The 23,857-nt window shown below is 41.4% G+C and overlaps 1 protein-coding gene and 1 non-coding gene across 3 annotated transcripts in view; both read left to right on the top strand.

Moving 5' to 3' along the window:
* LOC140410355 (lysosomal cobalamin transport escort protein LMBD1-like) overlaps window positions 1–23,857 on the top strand; it is a 250,632-nt gene that overhangs the window by 28,832 nt on the left and 197,943 nt on the right. For both annotated transcript variants that reach the window (XM_072498372.1, XM_072498373.1), the window contains one exon: window positions 3,250–3,313. In XM_072498372.1, coding sequence (XP_072354473.1) covers window positions 3,250–3,313 — 64 coding nt within the window. The remainder of the gene's footprint in view (window positions 1–3,249; window positions 3,314–23,857) is intronic.
* Window positions 12,644–12,715, top strand: trnav-uac (transfer RNA valine (anticodon UAC)). The gene has a single exon. It is a non-coding gene; the product is annotated as a tRNA-Val (tRNA).

The following is a 23,857-nucleotide window of genomic DNA, read 5'->3' as shown; positions in this document are numbered from 1 at the left end:
GGTCAGGATGTGATCCCGGGTGCCTGGCTTTATAGCATGATATCTCAAAAGGAACAAATAATTTTGCTCTATTTACCTGGCTTTGTCCCCCTCGAACAGTGCTGCTTGCCTGCAGGCAACACTGCTTGCTAGGCATCGTTTAGCATTGGTATTTTCATGCTTACCTCTTCTAGCACTGATAGATAAAGAGAGAGAGTTTGCATTCTGCACAACCTTAGAACAACCCAAAGTGTTTACAGTTGATGAAGCCACTTTCACAATGTAGGGAAATGCGGCAGCCAATTTGCACGTAGCAAGGACTCCGAGAAGTAGTGATCCAATAATCAGATTTTTTTTTAGTGGTTGGTTGAGGGATAAATATTGGCGCGGGCCCTGAAGAGAACTCCCTTTACCCTTTCCTGAGGGGGCATGCCGAGCTTCTGTTTAATGTCTACTCCAAAATACGGCACCTCCCACAGTCGCAGTCCCTGTACTGGAATGTGAGGTGTGTTTTTGTTCTTCAGTCTCTGGGTCAAATCACGAGGAACTAACCTTTTACGTTAAATATTTTATGCACTTGTGACCACTGTATCGTGAGTTGAACAACTGAAGGGATTCATTCCACAGTAAGAGTCAATTTGGACCGACGCAGATACTTTTAACAGTCAGATGTTTAATCAGTTAGTGATGTCTGGCCTGCTTGTTAGATACTTAAAATTTCCCCTTTTCAATATAAGTGTAATAATGGTCTCCATAGGGAGTCCGAAGATTTTCTGCTTTAGTTAAACAGCAGGAAAACGTATTTATCGGCTTTACCTTGACAAATCTGTTTGGTTGGTGGATACTGGCTAGTGAGCCATTTATCCCATCTTTCAATACATTTTTAAGTTTTTCCCATAATTCCAGTATGTAACCAGAGGTCTGTTGAAGTATTGTCTTTTAAAAACCCACTCTAGGTCATTGTTACTACCCCACATTTAAAGGGCAGGTTAACCGTAGGTGTGTAACTCGCACCATGGATCAGTTTCTGTTGTCCCATTGGTGCGATCCTTGCAATGACTGACCAGCAGTTGGTTTTAGCTGTTGACTATTCCTCCGGAAACGTGACCACATGTGCTTTTGACAGGAACATACAAATATTTAAATTATGGCTGGTTTAGCTGGTTTTAATCCTGGCATGATCGATCGTCTGTGCCATCCACACCCGTCACATTTCCTCCCGACCAATGAAGCCCCAACCTCCAGACAGCTTCACGGTCTCTTGGGAGAGTGAAATATAAACATTAAAAAAATACCAATTTAGGGAAACATGGAGAATTTCTTAACCAGCCCTACCCAAATCAATCAAATAACTTTCAAGAGACCACATTTACTGAGTGTTACAACCCCCAGTCACACCCTGTGCTACGCTCAGGAATTCATCCAGCATCCTTCCACTCAGTGCTGGTGCCAGCAACATCTCCCGGTGGTAGTTGATTATCTGTGAAAATGATTAGTTGTGAGCATCTAACTATTTCTTGACTTTGAAGTGTTTGGTTGATATGTTGATGAATATAACTCTGCTGGTTTAATGTTGACATGCAGGGAACTGGAAAAAGCGAACTAAAAGCTCATTTACCTTGGGATCTGTAAAATTGCTGTGTGAAAAAATCTTAATTCCTCATATTCACACTTCTCTACAAAAGAGGAGGTTGACAGCTCATGATTTTGTTTTCATGGTCTTCAGGAAACTTGTGGAGTCTGACCTGACTATTACTCCATCCATCATAACATTACAGGCGAGGTTTGGTAATTTCTTCCCCTTTAAATAAAAATTCCCCTGGTTTACCACACCTTCACTCTCTTTCTTTTCTTATTTTTATTTAAAATGGTTTGTCAATCATACATCACAACAGTAATGATTTATCATCGAAGGCATTCACCCTTTGTAGCTGCTGTGGCGCTATCTGTGGGGAGAATAAATTGCATTCAAAGAATAGGAAAGACCTTTAAAGATGGATAATCTGAACTATTTTTAAGCATCCTTTTAAAATGACTCACCCACCACCATCCCCATCAGATTCAAAAGTTGGCAATAGTAAAATGTTTTTTAATACTTCTCAACTGCACTGTTCAATCTTCTAGGACACGATCAAACTAATGGGTGTCCTATTCAATGAGGAATAAAATGAAATGGATGAAGTAGAAAAAGGGGAAACGTAAAGTGATCTCACTATCATTTTCTCCAATCTGCTGTGGTTCCCATTGCATCAGACACCCTCTGTCTTTTGCTGTAATCTTTTGTATTTGCAACTTTCCGAGATTTGCTCAGTTAGAACGAATCATACCATTTTCTTACAAAACAGAAAATCCAAAAACACTTCTTAAAACATTTTAAAATGAAATGTCCATGCTTTTCTCCTAAGCAAATACTTGATTGTAAATAAGTTTCTTCACCTTCCTTTGTCTAACAGTTTTGCTTATGTATGAAGCTAATAATGTGGTTCCAAGCTATTGGTGGAGCTTTAGAAGGTCATTGCCCATCAGTGCAGTAGAACGTCTTTCTTCACTATAATTCAGCAGTAACTTTTGAGATATTGAACAGTAACTAGATTAATATAATCGCAGTATTTGCAATTCTACTCCGTGCCTGCCAAACAGTGAAACAAAAGTCTTCAATCGAACACAGTAATGCAGTCTAATAATGGTACATTTTACATTGCAACTCAGTGGCGCTCTCCTTTTAATTTTGTGTGAAGCAAACATGGGGCAGCACGGTAGCACAGTGGTAAGCATTGCTACCTCATAGTGCCAGCGACCCGGGTTCAGTAGCGGCCTTGGATGACTGTCTGTGTGGAGTTTGCACTTTCTCCCTGTGTCTGCGTGGGTTTCCTCCCACAGTCCAAAGATGTTAGGTGGATTGGCCATAATAAAATTGACAGGAATGTACAGGTTAGGTGGGGTTACGGGGGTAGGGTGGGGAAGTGGCCTTACAGGGATAGGGTGTGCTTTCAGAGGGTTGGTGTAGACCCGATGGGCCGAATGGCCTGCTGCACGGTAGAGATTCTATATGGGACACCTGAGATGTGACAAACACATTTCAACTTTTAGAATTTGGTCCATTCTTATGCTTTGCATAGCTTTGAAACTACACTTTATGACCGTATCAGTAAACTAAAAACCCAATTTATCCTTGATATTGTATCAGACTGCATAGTTGTTAATAGGAACAATTGTACATTAACAAAACAAGGTTTTTCTCCCATTAACCTCACGTATGCTTTTTCTCAGGAATGGGCAGCAGATAACATCACAAGGCTGAATATTGAGGATACTGTGCTCTATGGATATTACAGTAAGTATTCTGATTTTTGAAGCGTTTTGGAAAATTAAATTTTGCAACATACTTAAATCCTTAATCGAATTACTTTGAAGAGATGTTTGTTTTGGGATGTCCTTTGTTCTTTTTTCCTGCAGTATTCTTGGTGCACAGTTCTCTTTTTTTTTGGTCTTCCTTCCAGCTTGTAAAAGACTATTTATTGAAAGGTAATTCAGAAACTTAGCTAATTTGAATTGGCATATTTGCCTCTACTGGCTCTTTGTTGCTGCACGTCTTGGATAATGGTTTACCAGAGCCCATCAAACAGATTCTGAGAACTAGTGACTAGTGACTCAAATGTATAGTGGAGGTGGAAGCTGTGACAGGCTTAGTATTTTGTAGTAGTCAGGTGTTGACCAAAGTGTGAAAAACTAGCTAATAGTCACCATTGACATGGTAGAATTTAGAATATTTGAGGTAGAAAAGCACTCTTAATTTCAGGAAAGAAGACTTTGAGGGGTTTAGGAAAGAGTGAAGATACAGAACAGATTCAATTATATATCTGGGAGACTGCAAAGCAAGTATTTTACATTAAAAAATGCCACGTAGGTAACAAGAGAAGTAATGGTGGGGATAAAGGAATCAACAAACAAATTATTTCAAATATGAACTACAGCTATGATCAAAGGCAAGGATGAATATATATGGACATGGGTAAGAGGCAATGAAGTCTATCAGAAGAGATGAAATATGTAGAAAAAAAGACTTGCATTTATATAGTGCCTTTCACGATCTCAAGTGTTTGAAAGCACTTTAAAGCTAAAGAAATACTTGTAACTTGTTGCCACCGTTGTAAGAAATGCAGCAGACAAATCTGTCCAAAGCAAGTTGTCGTGAGTAAGAAATGCAATAATGACCCAGACGATCCGTTGAGTGATGTTGATTGTGTGGATAATATTGGTCATGGAATCTTTTACTTTCACCGATGGAGCAGCTAGGGCCTTGGTTTAATGTCTCACTCCAAAGACTGCAGCTCCAACTTTGCTATTCTCCCTTCATTGGAGTGTCAGTCTCAAATTCTGTTCACAGTTTTCTGGCGTGGGCTTGAACCCACAATCTTAATCTCAAGTAAGAGTGATGCCCACTGAGTCACAACTGACCATATGATATATGTTGGAATTGTGAAAGATATTTTATATATATATATATATATATATATATATATATGTATTCTTGGCGACAGCACTGGGACCTATAAACCAGAGCTAGCTGTTCTCAGAATTGAACATGACTCTGGCATCTATGAAAGGTTCTGCCAGGATGCCCTATCCACAAAAAGAAAGCGACATAAAACTAACCTGGCCAATTATAGGAAGTCAGTTTGGAATTTGATCAAAGGAGATTAATGCCGTCAAGTGACACCTAGTCACTATTGACCTGCATACCAATGCCCATTTCAGGTTTTGCCTAAACTACTTGGCTCTAGACCTCAGGAGAACTTCGGTCCAGTCTTTGAATGCCAGCAGAGAGTTGAGAGAAACTGCTCTCAATATTGAGGCAACACTTGGCTGAGTGGCCCCAAGCAGCCTCAGAAAACACAAACAGTACAAGTCAAAGATCCAATGGTGGGAATCATGAACGCTTCAAAGAAAGGGATGGTTGGAATTGTCCAGTTGTCACAGTTGCAGGACATCTCTGTAGGAGTGTCCTGGGCCTAAGTGTTATCAGCTACATAATCAATTACCTTCTTCACAGTATATAGCCAGAAGTGGGTCTTTACCAGTTTTTCAGCATCATTCAGAACTCTTCTGATAATGAAAACACCAATATTGTGAGAACACCAATGTTGTGAGAACACCATCATTAAACTCTCTTCCAGCCTTGCTATCTGATTTCTACATGTATGATGGCAATGAAGAAGGTAGCACACCAGCACTTCTCGAGGGTAATTAAGGATTAGTAATAGATGCTGACCTTGCCAACAATGCCCACAACCCATGAACAAAGAAAATCTGTGCTTCTCTAATTCTGGCATCCTTGATTTCAGTTGTTCCATCATTGATGGCTGTGCCTTCAGCTGCCAAGACCCTAAACCTGGAATTACTGCCCTAATTTGCTCTATCTCTTTTGCCTTGAACACACTCCTTAAAACCTACTTCTTTGACTAAACTTTTGGTTACTTGTCCTGACATCATATGAGGCTTGGTGTTAAATCTCATTTCATATTGCTCCTGTGAAATGGCTTGGGATGTAAACCATGATAAAAGCTGCTATATAAATCTATATAAATTAAAGTTGTTTAAGCATTGCAAGCTTTCTTACTATTCAGATGTTTATACATTCAGAATTTAAAAAGTGAAGTATACAATATCAGATAACTCTTACAAGTAAGAAATCATTGCAACTCCATCACAATAACAAAATCCCTTCACACGATTGATTTAAATTTACCCATAATCTCAGCAAAATGAAATTTGTACATTACTTGCAGCTGCTACATTATTCCCTTAACACTTCTGGCTTCAAAATCTAAAAACAATTACTTTCCATTGTATAAATAGAATATGTATCTCCTAATTTGAAAATGATATTGCATTTCTATAATTCACAAACCCAAAAGGATTCAGTAGCTTCCTGTTTTCAATATCCTGCTCCATTAAAGTCATAGCAGAAACACAGGTACCATCCCTTCTTTACCAGTGTTAGATCGCAGCCCTTTTCAATCCTCGAATGCAATTTACTGAGCATCTTTTAGCTGATTTAATGGAAGCTTGGAGCTTTTTGGTGTGGCTTCCTTGGACTCAAAATGTTGAACTATGCTTCTAGATAGAGACTAATGTATTAGGAAAGGCATTGGTGTAATTGTCACTCGTATCAGTCTCCCGTTTTTTTTGTTTCCATTGAAGTGTGTGAAAGTGGGAGAAATGTGTAACAGGCAGCTGAATTGATATTGCTGGTCTTACACCATCACCCAAGGTTGAAATTAGGACCCCCCCCCCCCAAAAAAAAGTTATCCACTTCCCGAAAGAGACAACCTTTTCATGTCGACCTTTCCGTTTATTTGCAAAATTTTCAACCCCATTCAGAGAAAGCTAAAGTGAATGTTCAGCCGTGCTGTACAGGTAGTAGTTAGTCAGAGCAGACACCTACCTCTCACAGAAAGTGCCTATTGTTAATAGATAATCAGTTACAGCTTTCTTTTTCAGAAAAATCTTGGATAAAAATGTTTCATGTTTAGTGCTAGTAATTATCAATGCAAGTACCCTTTAAATGATGTGACAATTATTGTCAATTGACCAATCAATATTAACTATTACAGGTTTGAAGTCTCATTCCTTCAATTTTTCAGGGAGATTTGACAAATGTGTTTTTAAATTGATTTTTTTCTTCCTTTTCCCTTTTGTTTCTTTTCTAGCTCTTTGAATACGAGCCCTACTTTCCTCTCTTTATTTCACTTTCTTTATCTGATTTAACATTGAATTCAACCCCTTTAATTTACCTTCTCTGGTGTTCATTTCCTAGTCCTTAAATCCGATTGGTTAAGCAGATACCCTGCTGGATGCGCTGTTCACTGAGGACCCAGCTGCCATGTTTCTCACACTCCCATTATGAGAGCGCCACTTTCGGCTATCTGAGCACAGATTTTGAGTTGAAGGGTGTAGGAATATGTCTAAGTAATGCCCATTGCTGTTTGATGCCCATTGTAATACCCTTGATGTGACATGCCTGAGGTTCATCCAGCTGGGAATGATTGTTCCCTTGTTCTGATTGGAATTAATCAGCATTTGTATAATGGGTCGGCCTCTGCAGTAGCTGACAGAAAAGAGTAAGGACCTGGTAATGTGTAACTTGGCCCTATGTATGTCCCACTGTAAAGCTGAATAAGGCGTCTCCCTATGTAATCGCTGGATTTCCCTTGTTACTCTTTTGGCGACGAGGAAGATTGGAGCTGTTGGCCACCTCCCTGAAATTTCTTTTTAACGACTTTGTGGACAGAGGTACGGGCTGATTTTGTTGCTGTAATGCCTTTTCCGGACCCTGTGTTGAAACGGAAGGTGAGCGCCGGGCCGAGGTTTCTGATGCTGGCTTGTGGAGTGCGTATGCTGCGTATGTTCTGGGGTCTGATGTATCCAACAGTACCAGAAGTGGCCTCATCGGAGGGGACTTCTGTTGGAGATCTCGTGTCTTTTTCATTCATCTGGATCTGCTGTCCTATTGCACTGCTGGCTTGCTGCGACCTGGGTCCACCGGGGACTCAGTTTGTGAGTTTGCCGCCACCACTAGGGCTGCCGTCTATGTTGTGAGTGCGTTGGTTTTGCGAGACTGTTCCACAAAGGCTGGAAAGTGCGCTGGATGACAGTGATGTTCTACATCGGTGCTGGCGGTTGCTACATGGCTACAGGTTTTAAGCCTAGAGCTTCTGTTAAGTTGATATGCGGGTGACTGACTCCATGTACATTGACTGGACTGGGCATTCCTTTCGATTTAGATTTAGATTTATTGTCTGGTGTAGCGAGGTACAGTAAAAAGTATTGTTCTGTGTACCGTCCAGGCAGATCGCTCCATACATGAAAAACATAAGACATATGATAAATATTTAATGTAAATACTTATATAGACATGGGGTGAAGAATACAGAATATCGTGCTGCAACTGTAGAGAAGATGCGTAGAAAGATCAGTTCAGTCCATAAGAGGGCCATTCAGGAGTCTGCTAACAGTGGGGAGAAGCTGTTTTTGAATCTATTGCTGCGAGTTCTCAAACTTTTGTATCTTCTGCCCGATGCAAGAATTTGGAAGAGGGATCTTTGATTATGTTGCCCGCTTTCCTAAGGCAGCGGGAGGCGCAGACAGAGTTAATGGTTGGGAGGCGGGTTCCCGTAATGGACTGGACTGTGTTCACAACTCTCTGTAGTTTCTTAGTCTTGGGCCGAGCAGTTGCCATACCAAGCTGTGATGCAGCCAGCTGGGATGCTTTCTATGGTGCATCTATAAAAATTGGAAGGAGTCATTGTGGACATGCCGAATTTCCTTAATTTCCCGAGGAAGTATAGGGACTGTTGTGCATTCTTGGTCATAGCTTTGACGTGGGTGGACCAGGACAGATTGTTGGTGAGGTTTACACTAGGAATTTGAAGCTGTCAACTATCGCAGCCACAGCACCACTGATGCAGACAGTAGCGTGTATGACACTTCGCTTCCTGAAGTCGATGATTAGCTTCTTAGTTTTGGCAAACATTAGAAATAAGGTGTAGGTTTACGAGGGTTTAATTTAATGTTTCTGTGCCTGGAAAGATGAAACCAGTAGTTAGATTAATGGTGGACAAAGGTGTTTGTGTAGGGTTGGTTAAGTTCCAACTATGTTTCTATTCAGCTTCGAAAGGACTACTGCATGAAGAATAAATAAAAGGCATCTGAGTTTTGCTTAGCAACAGGAGCCTTGTAAGGTAGATAAGCTTCTGGGTTTTAGCTGAATTTGTGGGCAGCACGGTAGCACAAGTGGATAACACTGTGGCTTCACAGCGCCAGAGACCCAGGTTTGATTCCCCACTGGGTCACAGTCCAAAGACGTGCAGGTTAGGTGGATTGGCCATGATAAATTGCCCTTAGTGACCAAAAATGTTCGGTGGGGCTGTTGAGTTACGGGGATAGGGTGGAAGTGAGGGCTTAAGTGGGTCGGTGCAGACTCGCTGGGCCGAATGGCCTCCTTCTGCACTGTATGTTCTATGTGTTCTAGTTGATGATAGATAGTAAGAGATAAGGCATCTCTCATAGCTCTGCTAGAAACAGTTGGTTTAGAAGGCATGAGAGGGAACATCTCTCAGCTTTGTTGGAAGAAAAGCCATGCCATGCCATGGATAATGGTTAAGAAACCAGTGGTTACGAGCAGCTATTTATGAAAACTGGAGAAATGAAGAGAAGTTTCAAGATGTCTGAGGGTAAAGAAGAAGGCTGAGATGACAGAAAGATATCTGAAGTGATTTTCATTTGCGAGATTTTGCTACGGTCTGTGGAATGTGAGTTGAAATAACTGGAAATTGGTGGCTGGATCCCGGTGTTTGTGAAAAATCAGCCAAGAAAAGAAAATCCTAAAGGGGTTAGTGTAAAGTCCTGGACTGGACTTGATGCTAAAAGTGGAGCAGAAGATTGGGTTAAAAGAGGGATTTGTAAAAACTGGATTGGATTTCAGAACGCAAACTGCTCAGAAAAAGCATTTGCTTTTTTTTAACATTTATTTGCTTTGTTTCGCCCCTTGTTCCGCACTGTAACCAATCATTGTTTGTCGATGTACCATTTGTGAACGTACTCTGTTGATTATTCTTTTTTTGTCTACCATGTATGTACTGTGCATGTTCCCTTGGCTGCAGAAAAATATTTTTCACTGTACTTTGGTACATGTGACAAAATATCAAATCAAAGCAGAATTATAGAGATTTTAAATTGTGTTTTGTAAGTGAAATTTGAAAACTCTCATGTGATAATCACCTCGTGGGATTCTGAGAGAGAAATCCACAGACACGAACTTGGGTTCAAAGCAGAGTGCACGTGTTTGACCACAGTCATCTTGTGTGCTTAAAAGGGACTTTCTGTTAATGAGACAATTTGTAGGTTAAGATGTATTTTGTAATCTGTGTTCATCCTAAAACCTGTGCGTGATTGTTGAGCTAAAGGCGTATTGTACCCGCATCCAATTTTTTCATGTTTAATAAATGTTTTTTCCTTGTTAAAACTAATTAGCGGTGCTGTAACTCTGTTCCTCCATGTTTTATAAAAAATATATAAAAGTTATGATCCTTTGAGCCAAGGTTCCATTCTGGGATCTTCCCGTTCAACATCAACTGGTAATAGCAGTAGGAAGTGAAATGGGCATGCTTGTAATAAAGCACACGGGCATTCTTGGGGGAAATATTGGAATGGGATACAGGTGGAAAGAGAGGACATAAAGGATTAACTAATGAATGAACAAATTGAATGACCTCCAGAGTACAGAGCGGGCCTCCTTCGCGGCCCATGCCAGAGGCACTGGAGCTCACACCAACACTGCTGGCAGCTACAAAATGGAGGAATCTCTCTCATGCCAAAGCATGTGACGGCAGCGTACGGGACGTGTGACCTCTCTGTCACCGCTTCTGGAGAGAAGACTCCATTGATTTTAAAAAAGAATCTGCTCCTGGGTTAACTCGCTGACGTCAGGAGGAGGTGGTCTGCCTCGCTTGGTTCCGGGGTCCTGGGCCTGCACGCTGCTGAGGGGGCACCGCGGGACGGGCGACATTTTGTAAGCTCGTCGCGGCCGACATTTTAAAAGCCGTGCAGCAGTTGGCCACTTCTTCCCAAAATCGGGATCGCTGCGACCGATGGCCCTGCAATCCTCCTGACGCCAACCTACAGGTCGCGACCCTGAGTTTGAAATTGACTGCTCAATGCCCTCAGATAATAAAGACAAGTATACCATTTGCCATCCTAACCACTGTATCCACCTGCTCTTCTACCTTAAGGGACCCGTGTACATGCACACCAAGGTCCCTCTGACCCTCAGTGCTTCCCAGAGTCCTGCCATTTATCATGTATTCTCATGCCTTGTTTGTCCTGCCAAGTGCAAGACCTCACACTTATCCAGATTGAATTCCATTTGCCACTGATCGGCCCATCTATATCCTTCTGTAATCGAAAGCTATCCTCCTCACATTTACCACCCCACCAATTTTGTATCATCCGCAAACTTCAACCCTCCTACAATTATCATTTGTATAAACCACAAGCGGCAAGGGCCCCAACACTGATTCCTGTGGGACCCCACTGGACACAGGCTTCAAGTCAGAAAAAAGTGGTTGGCTTATTTTAAAATAAACTAACCACGTTAGAAGCAGTTCAGCGAAGGGTCACTCAACTCATTCCTGGGATGAAGATCTTCTCTTCTGAAGAAAGGTTGAACAGGTTGGGCCTATACCATTTGGAGTTTAGAAGTATGAGGTAGTCTTATTGAAACATATAAGATCCTGAGGGGACTTGATGGGGTGGATACCAGGAGGATGTTTCCAATTGTGAGAGAGACCAGAACCAGGGAACATAGTTTAAGAATTTTAAAACCTAGATGAAGAGAATTTTTTTCTTTAAGGCTTATTTCTTCATGGGCGGCACGGTGGCACAGCGGTTAGCACTGCTGCGACACAGCGCCAGAGACCCTGGTTCAATTGCGGCCTGGGTCACTGTGTGGTGTTTGCACATTTAATCAGGATTATGGGGACAGACAGGAAAGTGGGGCTGAGACCACAATCCAATCAGCCATGATTTTATTGAATCATAGAGCAGGCTCAAAGGACCAAATGTCCGACTGCTAAGTAATGTGTTCCTTAGTAACATACTGGAAAAGCAATAGTAAGGTTGTATTTTCCTCTAATATTTTAAATACCATCGTTTAAAGCATTTTGTTATTGCCTTTCTCTTCCCTGCATGGTTGGCAGCCCAGAGAATTGTAGAGCACACAAACCGAATGATCTGTAGATTTTATTTCAAAGGTCATTGTCGCTGTTAGGCAAATCTTGACATGAGAAAGAAATATTTTCCTTTCTCCAGACCTCTGTACTTGCCACTTAATCAGCAGTAAAATTGTACGGTCCTGTTTCCCCAATTCTCTTCCCCATTCTCTCCCTCCCCACTAATTTAGGATCTCATTTTTCTGTTTCCCTTGAATAATGATGTGGAATTTGTGCTTTCCTGTCCAATGCAGTATATTGCTTCAGCTCACTGTCACATAGCTTCTACTAATAGCTGCTTGATGCACTTTTGCTTGTTGCCTCACTAACAAACATATATTGCTACATGTGGATGGAAACTAGTAAAAACCTAACCCCAATAATGCTAAAGCAAGAATTGAATAAAATGTTCATTTGAGTTTATTTTCAATAATATGCTTCTAAATCTGGATTAAATATATCTGCCACCATAACAGTTAACTTAAATTCTGCCAGTAGATGGAGGCAAAGTACTTTTTGGAAATGCTGTTCACTGCTATTTACATGACTTTGATGTTTACACTGGTAATTTTCCTTTCTTTTTTGCTGATCACTACATGAGGCCTGCAATACAATGGTGGTAAATTTACAAGCATGGGTATTGCCCCACATGCACTGGAGAAAACTTGCATCTCAAAGATGGTTTTGTAGATGATTTATTTTCATGAAAGTGTGTATTCTGAATGCTAGCGATCTGGCTCGTCAGTGGCTACAACAGTGTTCTATGTCCAAACAGGCAGTCACTTAAAGCTTTCTTATAGTACAGTGAAATTTGCCTTTCATTCTTTAGGTGCTAAATGATATTTTTTGCCCGTGAGGATGATTTGGAAAAATCATTGAAAAATCATCCAGTGGCAATGGTGGTATAGTGGTGAGCATTGCTGCCTTACAAGCAGTGGACCTGGGTTAGATTCCCGGCCACTGCAGATCGTCGTTTTAAGGGTAGCACGGTGGTTAGCACTGTTGCTTCACAGTGCCAGGGACCCAGCTTGGGTCATTGTCTGAGCGGATCTGCACGTTCTCCCCGTGTCTGCGCGGGTTTTCCCCGGGTGCTCCAGTTTACTCCCACAGACCAAAGATGTGCAGGTTAGATGAATTGGACATTCTGAATTCTCTATCTGTATCCACCAAGCGGCGGAGTCTGGTGACTAGTGGATTTTTACAGTAACTTCATTGCAGTGTTAACGTAAGCCTACTTGTGACACTAATAAAGATTTAAAAAGTTTGTAGCCCATTATAGCACCATTCTGTAACTGGGATTTCAGTGAGAAGTACTGCAGATTGTGTGAAATCTTCATGTGTACATTTGACATTGGAAATATCCAACAATGTGATTACTTCTATTTCTTAGCCCTTTCAAATGTTGGTTATACCAGAATTTTGAATGATGGAACTGAATGGGCTGCAGGACTGATGGTGACAGTGGAGGTTAATAGCATCCCTTAAGATGTGCACTAATAATATTGCTATTAATGCCTAACACTGCAGCCTTTCATATATGCTGCAACAACATACTAAGGTAGAATTATATTTCCTTCATAATTTGCAGTAGGTTGCGATTGGAGATACTTCCTTAACGGGGTGCACTTGCTATATATGTTCCATCCTGTTTATTGTATAAGTACACTTCCTTTCCAGTTACTTTATAGAGAGGTTCCTCTGCCCCTATCCCCCTCCCCATTTGCACCCATTTCTGATCTGCATATTAATTATTAAGTTTCCTGCAGCAAATGGCCATTGTTATTTCCACCTCGAGGGCATCAGCTTGATGAAAGAGGATTTAACATCGCTTTTTTCCAAATTGTCACAACCACCAGCTGCTACTCTACATCTTGTAGAATGTCAAAATTGCTCAGCTTTGTCTTTTATGGTTAAAGCCTGAAACTAATTGGAGTGACAGTTGTGTCGAGGTGCAGCTCCATTTTCTTGATGCTACTTCCACTCAATCTCGAGTTTTAAAAAGATCCGTAGGTCTTATAGGCTCTCTCTTTCTTTGCCCTCATGTGCAATCAAAATCTGTATTTGAGACTTTAGTTTTCTTCATTGTATAGCAGAGTTCCATGTACTGGTTACTGTAATAATAATCTCTATTAGTGTCACAAGTAGGCTTACATTAACACTGCAATGAAGTTACTGTGAAAACCCCCGAGTCACCACACCCTGGCGCCTGTTCGGGTACACTGAAGGAGAATTCAGAATGTCCAATTCACCTAACAGCACGTCTTTCGGGACTTGTGGGAGGAAAGCGGAGCACCCGGAGGAGACCCACGCAGACCGGGGGAGAACGTGCAGACTCCCCACAGATGGTGGCCCAAGCCGTGGAATCGAACCCAGGTCCTTGGCGCTGTGAAGCAACAGTGCTAACCACTGTGCTACCAAGCACTCTGGTTTCAAAGCAACAATTGCCTGTGTGACTATATGTAGAATGAGGAATAATACAGCTGGTAAAGACTTGGTGAAAATAGTGTATCTGCAAAATCTACCACCTGTTTGACCCCAAGCTACCACCTTTTGGAGTGTACCCATTGTCAAATAATCTGTTTAGTATCATGCTCCATGAGTGGGAAGTACAGTTTTGATCGAGGTTATGGTGAAATAGAACTTTATTTGAGAACTTGACTAAATTCAGCTTCACAGCTGCAAAATACAAGAGCATTTTCTATTCTATTACTCCTGTAAATCAGTGTTGTTTAGGATAAATTACTGACTAACCATGGGTGTGGCTGCATATGCTAATTTTAGCCGATGATACTGTGGCAATTCGGATGCGATGAACAAGTTGACAGCAAGACTGTCAAATTGGAGAATTCATACACGCAATTTACTAACCTAGGCTATAAGCCCCGACCACAGGAAGTTGCGTTCGCACAAGTTGTGATCCAGCTTGGATTCTCCCTAATGGTCCTAAGTCGTTGCTGGGTGGTCTGTCTAGTTTCATTTCTTTTAGACTTTGTAGCGGTTAGATACCAACTGAGTGGCTTGCTTGGCCATTCCAGAGGGCAGTCAACCACATTGCTGTGGATCTGGAGCCATGTGTAGGTCAGACTAGGTAAGGATGGCAGATTTTCTTCCCTAAAGGTTAACCAGATGGATTTTTATGACAATCGACAACATTTTCATTGGTCACTATTACTGTGACTAGCTTTTAATCCAGATTTATTCAGTGAATTTAAAGTCCACCAGTTTTTATAGTGGGATTGAACCTCCTGAGGATTAGCCTGGCCCTCTAGATTGCTAGCCCGTCATTACTACTAGGTTGCCACCTTTCCCAATTAAATTCTTGCTGTTTACCTTGGATTTCTGTACCCTGCTTCTTATATTTTTCAGACCCTGAGTAGAACCTTTTGAACTGTTTTCTCATTACTCCAAAGAATGACCTCCTTTCTTATACCTTTTAAAAAGTAAAACCGTCTTCTCTTTTACTAGTCATTTGAACCAATTGAGCAGTTTCCAGGGCACATAATTGATTTTTAATTGGCTGTGAATATCTGATGTTGGCTTCTAATCCGTTACATTCCTAAATAAGAATGTTTTCACACATCCGGATATTTTCTACATTTGTTCTGGGTCTAACTGGAATTAATCAATTTCAGGCAGTTAGAAGAAAGTATGGAAGGCGCATTCACACAAGTGAAGTCAATGACCCTCTCCAATGAGAAAATCCAACCATCTCCTCTTGACATTCAATGACATTACTGTCGCTGAATCACCCAGTGTCAACATCCTGGGGGTTGCCATTGACCAGAACTGAACTGAACTAGCCATATAAATACTGTGGCTAACAGAGCAGGTTAAAGACTCGGAATCCTGCGACGAGGAGCTCATTTTCTGACTCCCAAAGCCTGTCAACCACCTGCAAGACACATGTCAGGAGTGTAATGGAATACTGTCCACTTGCCTGGATGAGTGCAGCTCCAACAATACTCAAGAAGCTGACATCCCCCAAGACAAAGAAGTCAGTCTGGTTGGCATCCTACTCACCAGCTTAAACATCCACTCCCTCTGAAATGGACGCACAGTGGCAGCAGTATGTGCCACCTACAAGATACAATGCAGCAACTCGCCAAGGCTCCTTAAACAGCATATACCAACACCACAGCCTCTACCACCTAGAAAGACAAGGACAGCAGACACATGAATTGAAAAATGAAATGAAAATCGCTTATTGTCACAAGTAGGCTTCAAATGAAGTTACTGTGAAAAGCCCCTAGTCGCCACATTCCGGCGCCTGTTCGGGAGGCTGGTACGGGAACAGGCGCTGGGAACATGGGAACAGCGCTGTAAGTTCCCCGCCAAGCCATACACCATCCCCACAAGGAAATATATCGCCGTTCCTTCACTGTTGTTGGGTCAAAATCCTGGAACTCCCTCCCTAATAGCATTGTGGGTTTACCTACACCACCTGGACTGCAGCGGTTTGAGAAGGCAGCTCACCACCACCACCTTCTCGAGGACAATTCGTGATGGGCAACAAAATGCTGACCTAGTCAGTGACACCCATATCCTGTGAAAGAATAAAAACACGCAAGGCAAGGTTGCAAAGGTTCACTTAAAGTCTAAATTCTAATCTTTAAACTTATGCAGACATGTATTAAAGCTTCACAATTTGAATACATGGTTTAATTTTTTTTAAGTAGAATTCAGAAGCATGAATTTCTCAATGCATGTACTTGCACGATACCGATAAATGTACATGTGCATAGTGACATAAACATACGGTACAAACAGTAATCAAGTCAAACATGCAATAATCAACAAAACACTGGTAGGTTTTACTTTTCACTTGAGCACTTTACCAAACATGAAGTGTACGTGGTAAGGTGGTAGTAGTTATTGATATTTCATGCTCAATGATCGTGTTTTTTGCTCGTACTTCAGTAAATAATTGGAAGTGTTGTGTGCCATACTTGGATTTCCTTGCTTGGCCATTGGCCAATGTATTGAGCAACACTGCTGGAATGTTGCATAAATCCAAACCTGCTTAATTAATTGTCACACAAAACTCCTTTTTGCACACAAATTGTGCGTTCAGCTGAATGATGGTATTCAGTGAACTAGCAGGGAGTAGGGATAAATTGATCATTTTTGGGTTGGCAAGATGTGCCGATTGAAGTGCCCCAGGAAGCACTGCTGGGGCCTCCACTGTTTATATAATGACCTAGATTGTGAACTCAAAGACGCACAGGTATTTGGATATCGTGGTACATGAATTGAGAAACGTTAGTAAGCAGGTACACAAAGTGATTAGCAAGGCAAGTGGCATGCGTTGTTTATTGCAGGGGAAATGGAATATAAAAGTAACAATGTTTTCCATTGGTGGGACAACATCTCGGGTACTGTGTTCAGTTTGGTCTCCTTATTTAAGGAAGTTTATAAATGCGTTAGTTTAGAGAAGGTTCATTAGACTGATAGCTGGGATGGAGGGTTACCTTGTGAGGAAAGGTTCTACAGGCTGGGCCTGTATCCATTGGAGCGTAGAAAATTGAGAGGTGATCTTACTGAAACATATAGGATTCTGAGGGTGAATGCTGAAATGATGTTTCCCCATGTGGGAGAGACTAAAACTAGGGAACACACAAATTCTTTTTGAGGTTTGTGAATTGTTGAAACTTTCTTCCCTAGAGAGGCAGAAGGCAGGGTCAATTAATATTTTTAAGACTGAGTTGGATCGATTCTAGGTCATAAGGGAGTCATGGGTTATCGGGGGTAGGTGGAATGTGCAGTTGAGGCCAGTCAGATCAGCAATGATGTATTGAATGGCGGAGCAGGCTCGAAGGGCTGATTGGCATACCCCTAATTTGTCTGTTCATGTGTATGATGGCTAAACCATAGCACACCATGTCACTTTGGTGTATCTTGATTGTCGATGCACCCATCTTGGTATTTGAAAGAAGGTTATTTGAGGCAATACTGCCTGACTTTTGCAAAGACGCAAGTAAATTGAGTCGGACAGGTATCCAGAATAAAAGGATGAGAGATGGTTGGCAGTACGTTTGGAGACTGTGGGGCAATTCTGACATTATAGAGGAAGGTTAAATAATTCAAAACCATCCTCGTTTAAAATAATCTTTTATATACCACAAAATGATTTAGTAAGAATAAAACCAGATGGACCACTCGGCATTAACACCGTGTTGCTAACTTTGGTTGGCTCTTATTCGTTGCCCGTTGGGTCTTTACTGAATTTGCTCTGTTTCTATAACCTTTGCTCTAGAGTCGCCAGGTATCTTTATGATACCGCCACGAGGTTCAAGTTCAAGTGCTGATCACTAACTCAACACACCAATTAGTAAGATTCAAATCAAAACACATTTATTATACACAGTAAATCGCTACTCATGCATAAAACTCTACTTACTAGATTATCTCTATCGCTAAAAGGCCTATACTTAGCTTCAGAATTGGCCCACCAGGTCAGGGGAACAAATGGCTTTTCGTTCGATTCTGAGTCTGCAGGATTCAAAAGCTGGTATGGACTGGTAGCTAGGAGCGCCTATCTCGTAGCGAGCGTTGACTGGAGACTTACTTGGTTGTTGCGGTAGCTAGGCAGTTCACTGTCAAGGGTTGATTCGAGTTGCTGAGTGACCCTGCCAAGAAGACCGATTTGAACTTGGGGGCTCTACTTTATAGACCCAGGGGCTTCGCGCCATTCGGGGCAGACCCCGTATCTGGTTCCAAGTGATTAGACTACGTCCCGATCACTTGGATCGATTTCTCCAATACTGGAGTTGTTCCCTGATCGCTGGGTGGTTCCTTAGTGTCCGTTGGCCTTCCTTTGTCTTGGCTGCTGCTGGCGCCGAGGAGTCTGGGTTGGCCTTATTCACCGTACATGTTTCAATTGTACCCGGGGATCGCTCACTAGTATGCAGATGGCTATGAGTTTCAGTGCTGTCTTTTGCAAGTTCTAATACACAGGATTTCTGCACTTGCTAGTTTTTGCCTGTGTTGGCTGAATTTTCCTGTAGTCTTTGCGGATCTCCATTTTAAGTCGGGAAGGGCCAACCCAGGTGGCTACAACAGGCACTGGACGTGACAAATGTACAAGCAGCCCAGTCCACTCTGCAATGTTTTCCTCATTTACATCTGAAGTCTTGTGCAAAAATTGACACAGCTATCCCATGGGCTAGACAAGCAATAGCAGAGTCATATCTTTCAGCCAAAGACCCAGAATCCTTCATAACCATCTCTGGGTTTGTCTTATCCCACCAATTTGAGATGGCAGCACAATAGTATATAGTGAGGAAGCACTGACCCTGTGAGTCCTCAACTTGATTCTGGACCCCATGAAGTCTAATAGCCTCTGCTCAAACAAGGGCAAGGAAACCTGGTGTTTACCAGCAACCAGCTTCTCTCAAAGTTTAATCAGTGCTCTTCTATTTTGAATGTAACTTATAAGAAATAGTGAGGGTAGCAATGCCACAAATCATATTCTGGGTAGAGGAGTACAACACCCATCATTGGTGGTGCCACTGCTGATCAACTGATGGAGAGATTCTGCCAGGCTTGGCCTGTGGCAAGTATGAGAGAACCAACAAGAGGAGAAAAACCTGCTTCACCTTGCCCTCAGTCTACCTGTAGTATATGGATCTGTCCATGATAGTATTGAGAATATGTTCCTTTTTGTGGGTAATCTAAAACTTGTGAGCACAGTTTCACAATAAGCTTCTAGTTTAATATGGAGATGAGAGCAATTTCCTCTCTGGGGCTCCTAGTGTTTGCAAATCTCTTCCCCAGAGAGTAGTGGAGGTTGGATCATTGAAAATATTCAATGTTGAGTTTGACGGATCATTGACTGACAAGGAAGTTAAGGAAGCCAGGCAGAGACGTGGAATTAAGGCCGCAATCAGATCAGTACAATCTTATTGTGTGGTGGAGCAGACATGAAGGACCTATTCCTGCTCTTAACTTTTGTGTTCTTATGTTCTGGCATAAGTGATCATGGTACAGTCCTTGTGGAAACAAGATCCCTTCTTCACACTGAAAACATGCTGTATTGTCCTGTGTGGCCCTAACACTGCTATTTATGGGATAGATTCGGAACAGATCTATCAGCTCAAACTGGGCATCCAGGAGGGGCTGCAGGCCATCAGCAGTATCAGAATTGTATTCAACTACAATTTGTAACCCCTAACCGAGCATATCTCTCACTCTACCATTACCATCACGACTGCACTAATCATGGGCATTTCCATCCTCAATGATGGGTATTTCAGTACAAAGGATAGGCTGAAGCATTTGCCACCATCTTTAGCCAGTATAGTGCCAAGTGGATGATCCATCTTGGTCTCCTGAGATCCCCATAGATGCCAGACTTTAGTTAACTTGCTTCTTCCTATGTGAGATCAAGAAATGGGTGATTGTGGCTATGATATTATTTAGGATATACTGCTGGAGACATGCTGCTAATTTAGCTTATGCTAGCATCTGCTCAACAGTAGAAATTGTCCAGTTATGTCCTGTGCACAAAAAGGGTGCCGAATCCAATCTGACCAATTACCACTCCATTAGTTGACTCTCGATCATCAAATTGATGAAAAGTGTCGTCAACAGCGCTATCAAGCGTGAGGTACCTTCAAAAACCTGCTCACCGATGTTTAGCTTGGATTCTGCCTTGGCAACTCTGCTCTAAATGGTACAAACCAGGACAAAAGAGCTCAATTCAAGAGGTGGGGTGATGCCATTGACATTAAGGCAATATTTGACAACAAGCACTCTCAGTAAAATTTACGTTGATGGAAATTGGGGTAAAAACTCTACATTGGTTGGAGCCATATCTAGCACAAAGAAATGTGGTTCCGGTCTTGGTGGTCAACCTTCTCTACCAGGACACCCTTGCAAAGTTTCCTTAGGGTAGTGCCCTGGGCCCAACCATCCTCAGATACTTCTTCACTGACGTTTTATCTATCATGAAGTCAGAAATGGGTATGTTTGCTGATGATTGCAGTGCTCGATTTTGCAACTCAGACAATGAACCAGTGCAAAAAGATCTAGACAACGTTAGGGTTTGTGCTGATCAGTGATGCAAAATATTACGCCACAAATGTGCAAAGTATAGATACTTCTAACAACAGAGCCGAACCACCCCCTCTTGATGATCAATGCCATTACCATAGTTGAATTCTCCGCCAACATTCTGGGGGCATAATTGATCAGAAACTTAACCGGACCAGCCATATGACAACTGTGGCTGCAAGAGCTGGTCAGAGACTGGGCATTCTACAGTTAGTGACTCAAACCCAATTCCTCAAACCCTTTCCACTATGTACAAGACACAAGTCAGGAGTGAGGTTGAATGCACTCTGCTTTCCTGGATAAATGCAGTTCAAACAATCCTCCAGAAACATGTCATCATCTGGAATGCACTGCCTGAATGTGTGGAGGAGGCAGATTCAACTGTGGCTCTTAAAAAAGAATTGGATAAGCACCTGAAGTGAATATTTGTGGGGCTGCGATGAAAGGATGAGCGAGTGGAATTAGGCGAGCTTGCTTTTGCGGAGAGCTGACATGGACCCAATGGCCTCCTTCTTTGTTGTAATTATTCTTATGGTGCATCCTCTTGTGATGCATCCAGGATCGAGCAGGTCACTTGATTGACACCCCATCTGCCGCCTCAATCATTCACTCCCCCCACCACTGGGACACCGTGGCAGCAATGTGCACCATCTGCATTTTGGATCAACGTCTTTGAACTCCCTTTTTAACAGCACTGCTATCGTCCCTGTGTATGCCACGGGTCTACAGCAGTTCGAGAAAGTGGTTCACTACTATGGGGTGGTCAACTTTGTTGTCTGCGCCATGCACCTGGGAGAAAACAGAAATCCTGTTGCATCTTGGATAAGGCCAGCTTGGTTTAAAATAGTCTTTTGCCTGCTGGGCGGGTGTTTCAGAAATATTAATTGTTTGCATATTTGAAGTCTGGGTGCTAAGCTGGGAAAGTTGCATGATACCGTTGCTCTAGAGAAAATAATCTCTTTTGTCCCAAAATATATTTGCTGTGTGACATATTTGACTTGCCTGAAGATAGGTCATTTTAGACCTCCTTTATATCACCTATTTATTGCTGAACTGTTTGCACTTCCATTGTCCCCTTTTCTGCTTAAACATGACTCTTTTTTCACTTTGTTTTGAAAATTTAGTTAACTGAAAGTTGCATTGTTTAATGTTCTACTTTTCTCTTTGGAAGAATTGGTAATTTACTGGCATGTTTTTAAACTCTTTATTTTAGCAATGCATGCCTTATCATGCTTCTTGAACATGTGGCTTCCAAGGCATCACAAGTCAAATGTCACGTGGCCATAAGATCAAAAAGATTGTCAATTTAACAGATGCTATAAAATCTGTGCTTCTGATGATGAATCTACATTTGAAATTTTAGCTTGTCTGATTTCTTAGGAGGAACTGAATCACAGTTTATAAAACTAAAAACTTGTTGGTGTCTCATCTGGTTTCCTGATATAAATTGGGGTTTTACCTCTCCTGCTGAAGGTGGGCCGAGATAATGCTTTTTGCCTGTTTGTTTACTAGCCTGCCAACAATATATTTCAGAAACTAATGGACAGTTTCAGTGAAACTTGTTACACATGGTAAAGTCCAAAGAAGAACAGATTAACTTTCAGCAAAGATTTGGATCTAGATCCTAAAATTTTTGAAAGGATTGGTTAACCTCAGGATATGGCCTGTGTGATGAATATGGGAAATATTTATATGAATTGTATTGCGTGTCTGTTGTAGCCAAGTTATTAAAAAAAAATTAGGTTAAGGTATCCAGATTATTTGTCTGCTACAGCTGTGATTAAGGTGCTAAGAGCTAGGCAGGCTGTGATATCATTCATGGGAGGGGCTTGGTCTGTTTTAGTTTTGTTTTCAGCCCTGCCCTGTATCTGTTATTTTTCGTTTCATTTGGACAATTCAGTTGTGGTTTCTGAAGAAAGGATCAGACTGATTTCTGAAAGCTTCTCTCCCAAGGACTATGTGCATAAATCTGTAAACCACTGGGTGTTAACTGTAGAAGTGGCATTTGAACTGTGTGCGTGGATTTTGTTTAACTGAGAGTTTGGAAATAGGTGGGAAAGTAAGCTCAAAGATCTTGCTTTTTTCTTTTTAGAACTGTTTAACTGTTAATTGAAAAGCTGTTTTTTCTTGTATCTTAATGGGATAAACTCTGTGTTCATATGTTTTACTATAGAAGATCCCTAGGTGTCAATTAAATCGCCCCTGGAGTGAAGTATCTTTTCCTCACAGTTTACAAAATTTAAAATTTGTTGGGGTCTCATCCGGTTTCCTCATATAAATTGGGGTTTGGTCTGGGTACAGTAACAGTTAAATTGACTTCTTTAGAATATTGTGGGTTATTTGACTTAAATTGTTGTGGATTGTTTTAAATGTTATGGTTGTCTCCGATGCTGTGATTTCTCACAGATGCCAATATGTGAACAGAGTTTTCAGAGCAAGTTGTTGGATGTGAATTGGCCAAAAGCTGCTTCTGAGTGAGAAGCTCTTAATAAAAAGTGTTTTTTTTCAGCTTTGTAGTTACAGAGCATGAACAAGACAAGGAAGCCTCCCCAAGGAGAGCAGTGTAGTTGTAATAATGTTGAGCTAAAACAGCTAAATATTTTAGGATTTTTAAGTGAGACTTTACCATGTGTTTGTAGAGTACCTGCTTAACTTGTAAAATTATCCTATCTTCTTTGCTCCTGCTAGTGCTAAAATACGTATTTGTAACATTCATTTGATGTCAGTAAGTAACTGATAAAAATGCAGATGCCTACCTTTGCCAGGAGAATTCCATCTAAAGGAAGGGTAATCTTTCGGTGGAATTTTGAAGAAACTTTATGGAAGCAAATAATAACTATTTTTGATGCAGTACTGGAAAGTAACCAGCTAGTTTAATAGTTGGTGAACAAGAATCACTTTGGATACAAATTTTGTGTTTAATGTTCATAATTAAATTTTGAGTTTGTGAATTTTCTCAAGGGAGCCTAAGGAGTAATGTCAGTATTTTAAGAGAGACAAGGCGATTTAATTGCAGTTTGTTCCTTCTCGGATTTTAGCTTTAAAATATGGATAGC

This window comes from Scyliorhinus torazame, chromosome 4 (assembly GCF_047496885.1).
Source record: "Scyliorhinus torazame isolate Kashiwa2021f chromosome 4, sScyTor2.1, whole genome shotgun sequence".
In the NCBI taxonomy this organism is placed as follows: Eukaryota; Metazoa; Chordata; class Chondrichthyes; order Carcharhiniformes; family Scyliorhinidae; genus Scyliorhinus; species Scyliorhinus torazame.
Note: the sequence above shows the minus strand (reverse complement) of the source record. Positions and strands in the feature narration are given on the sequence as shown.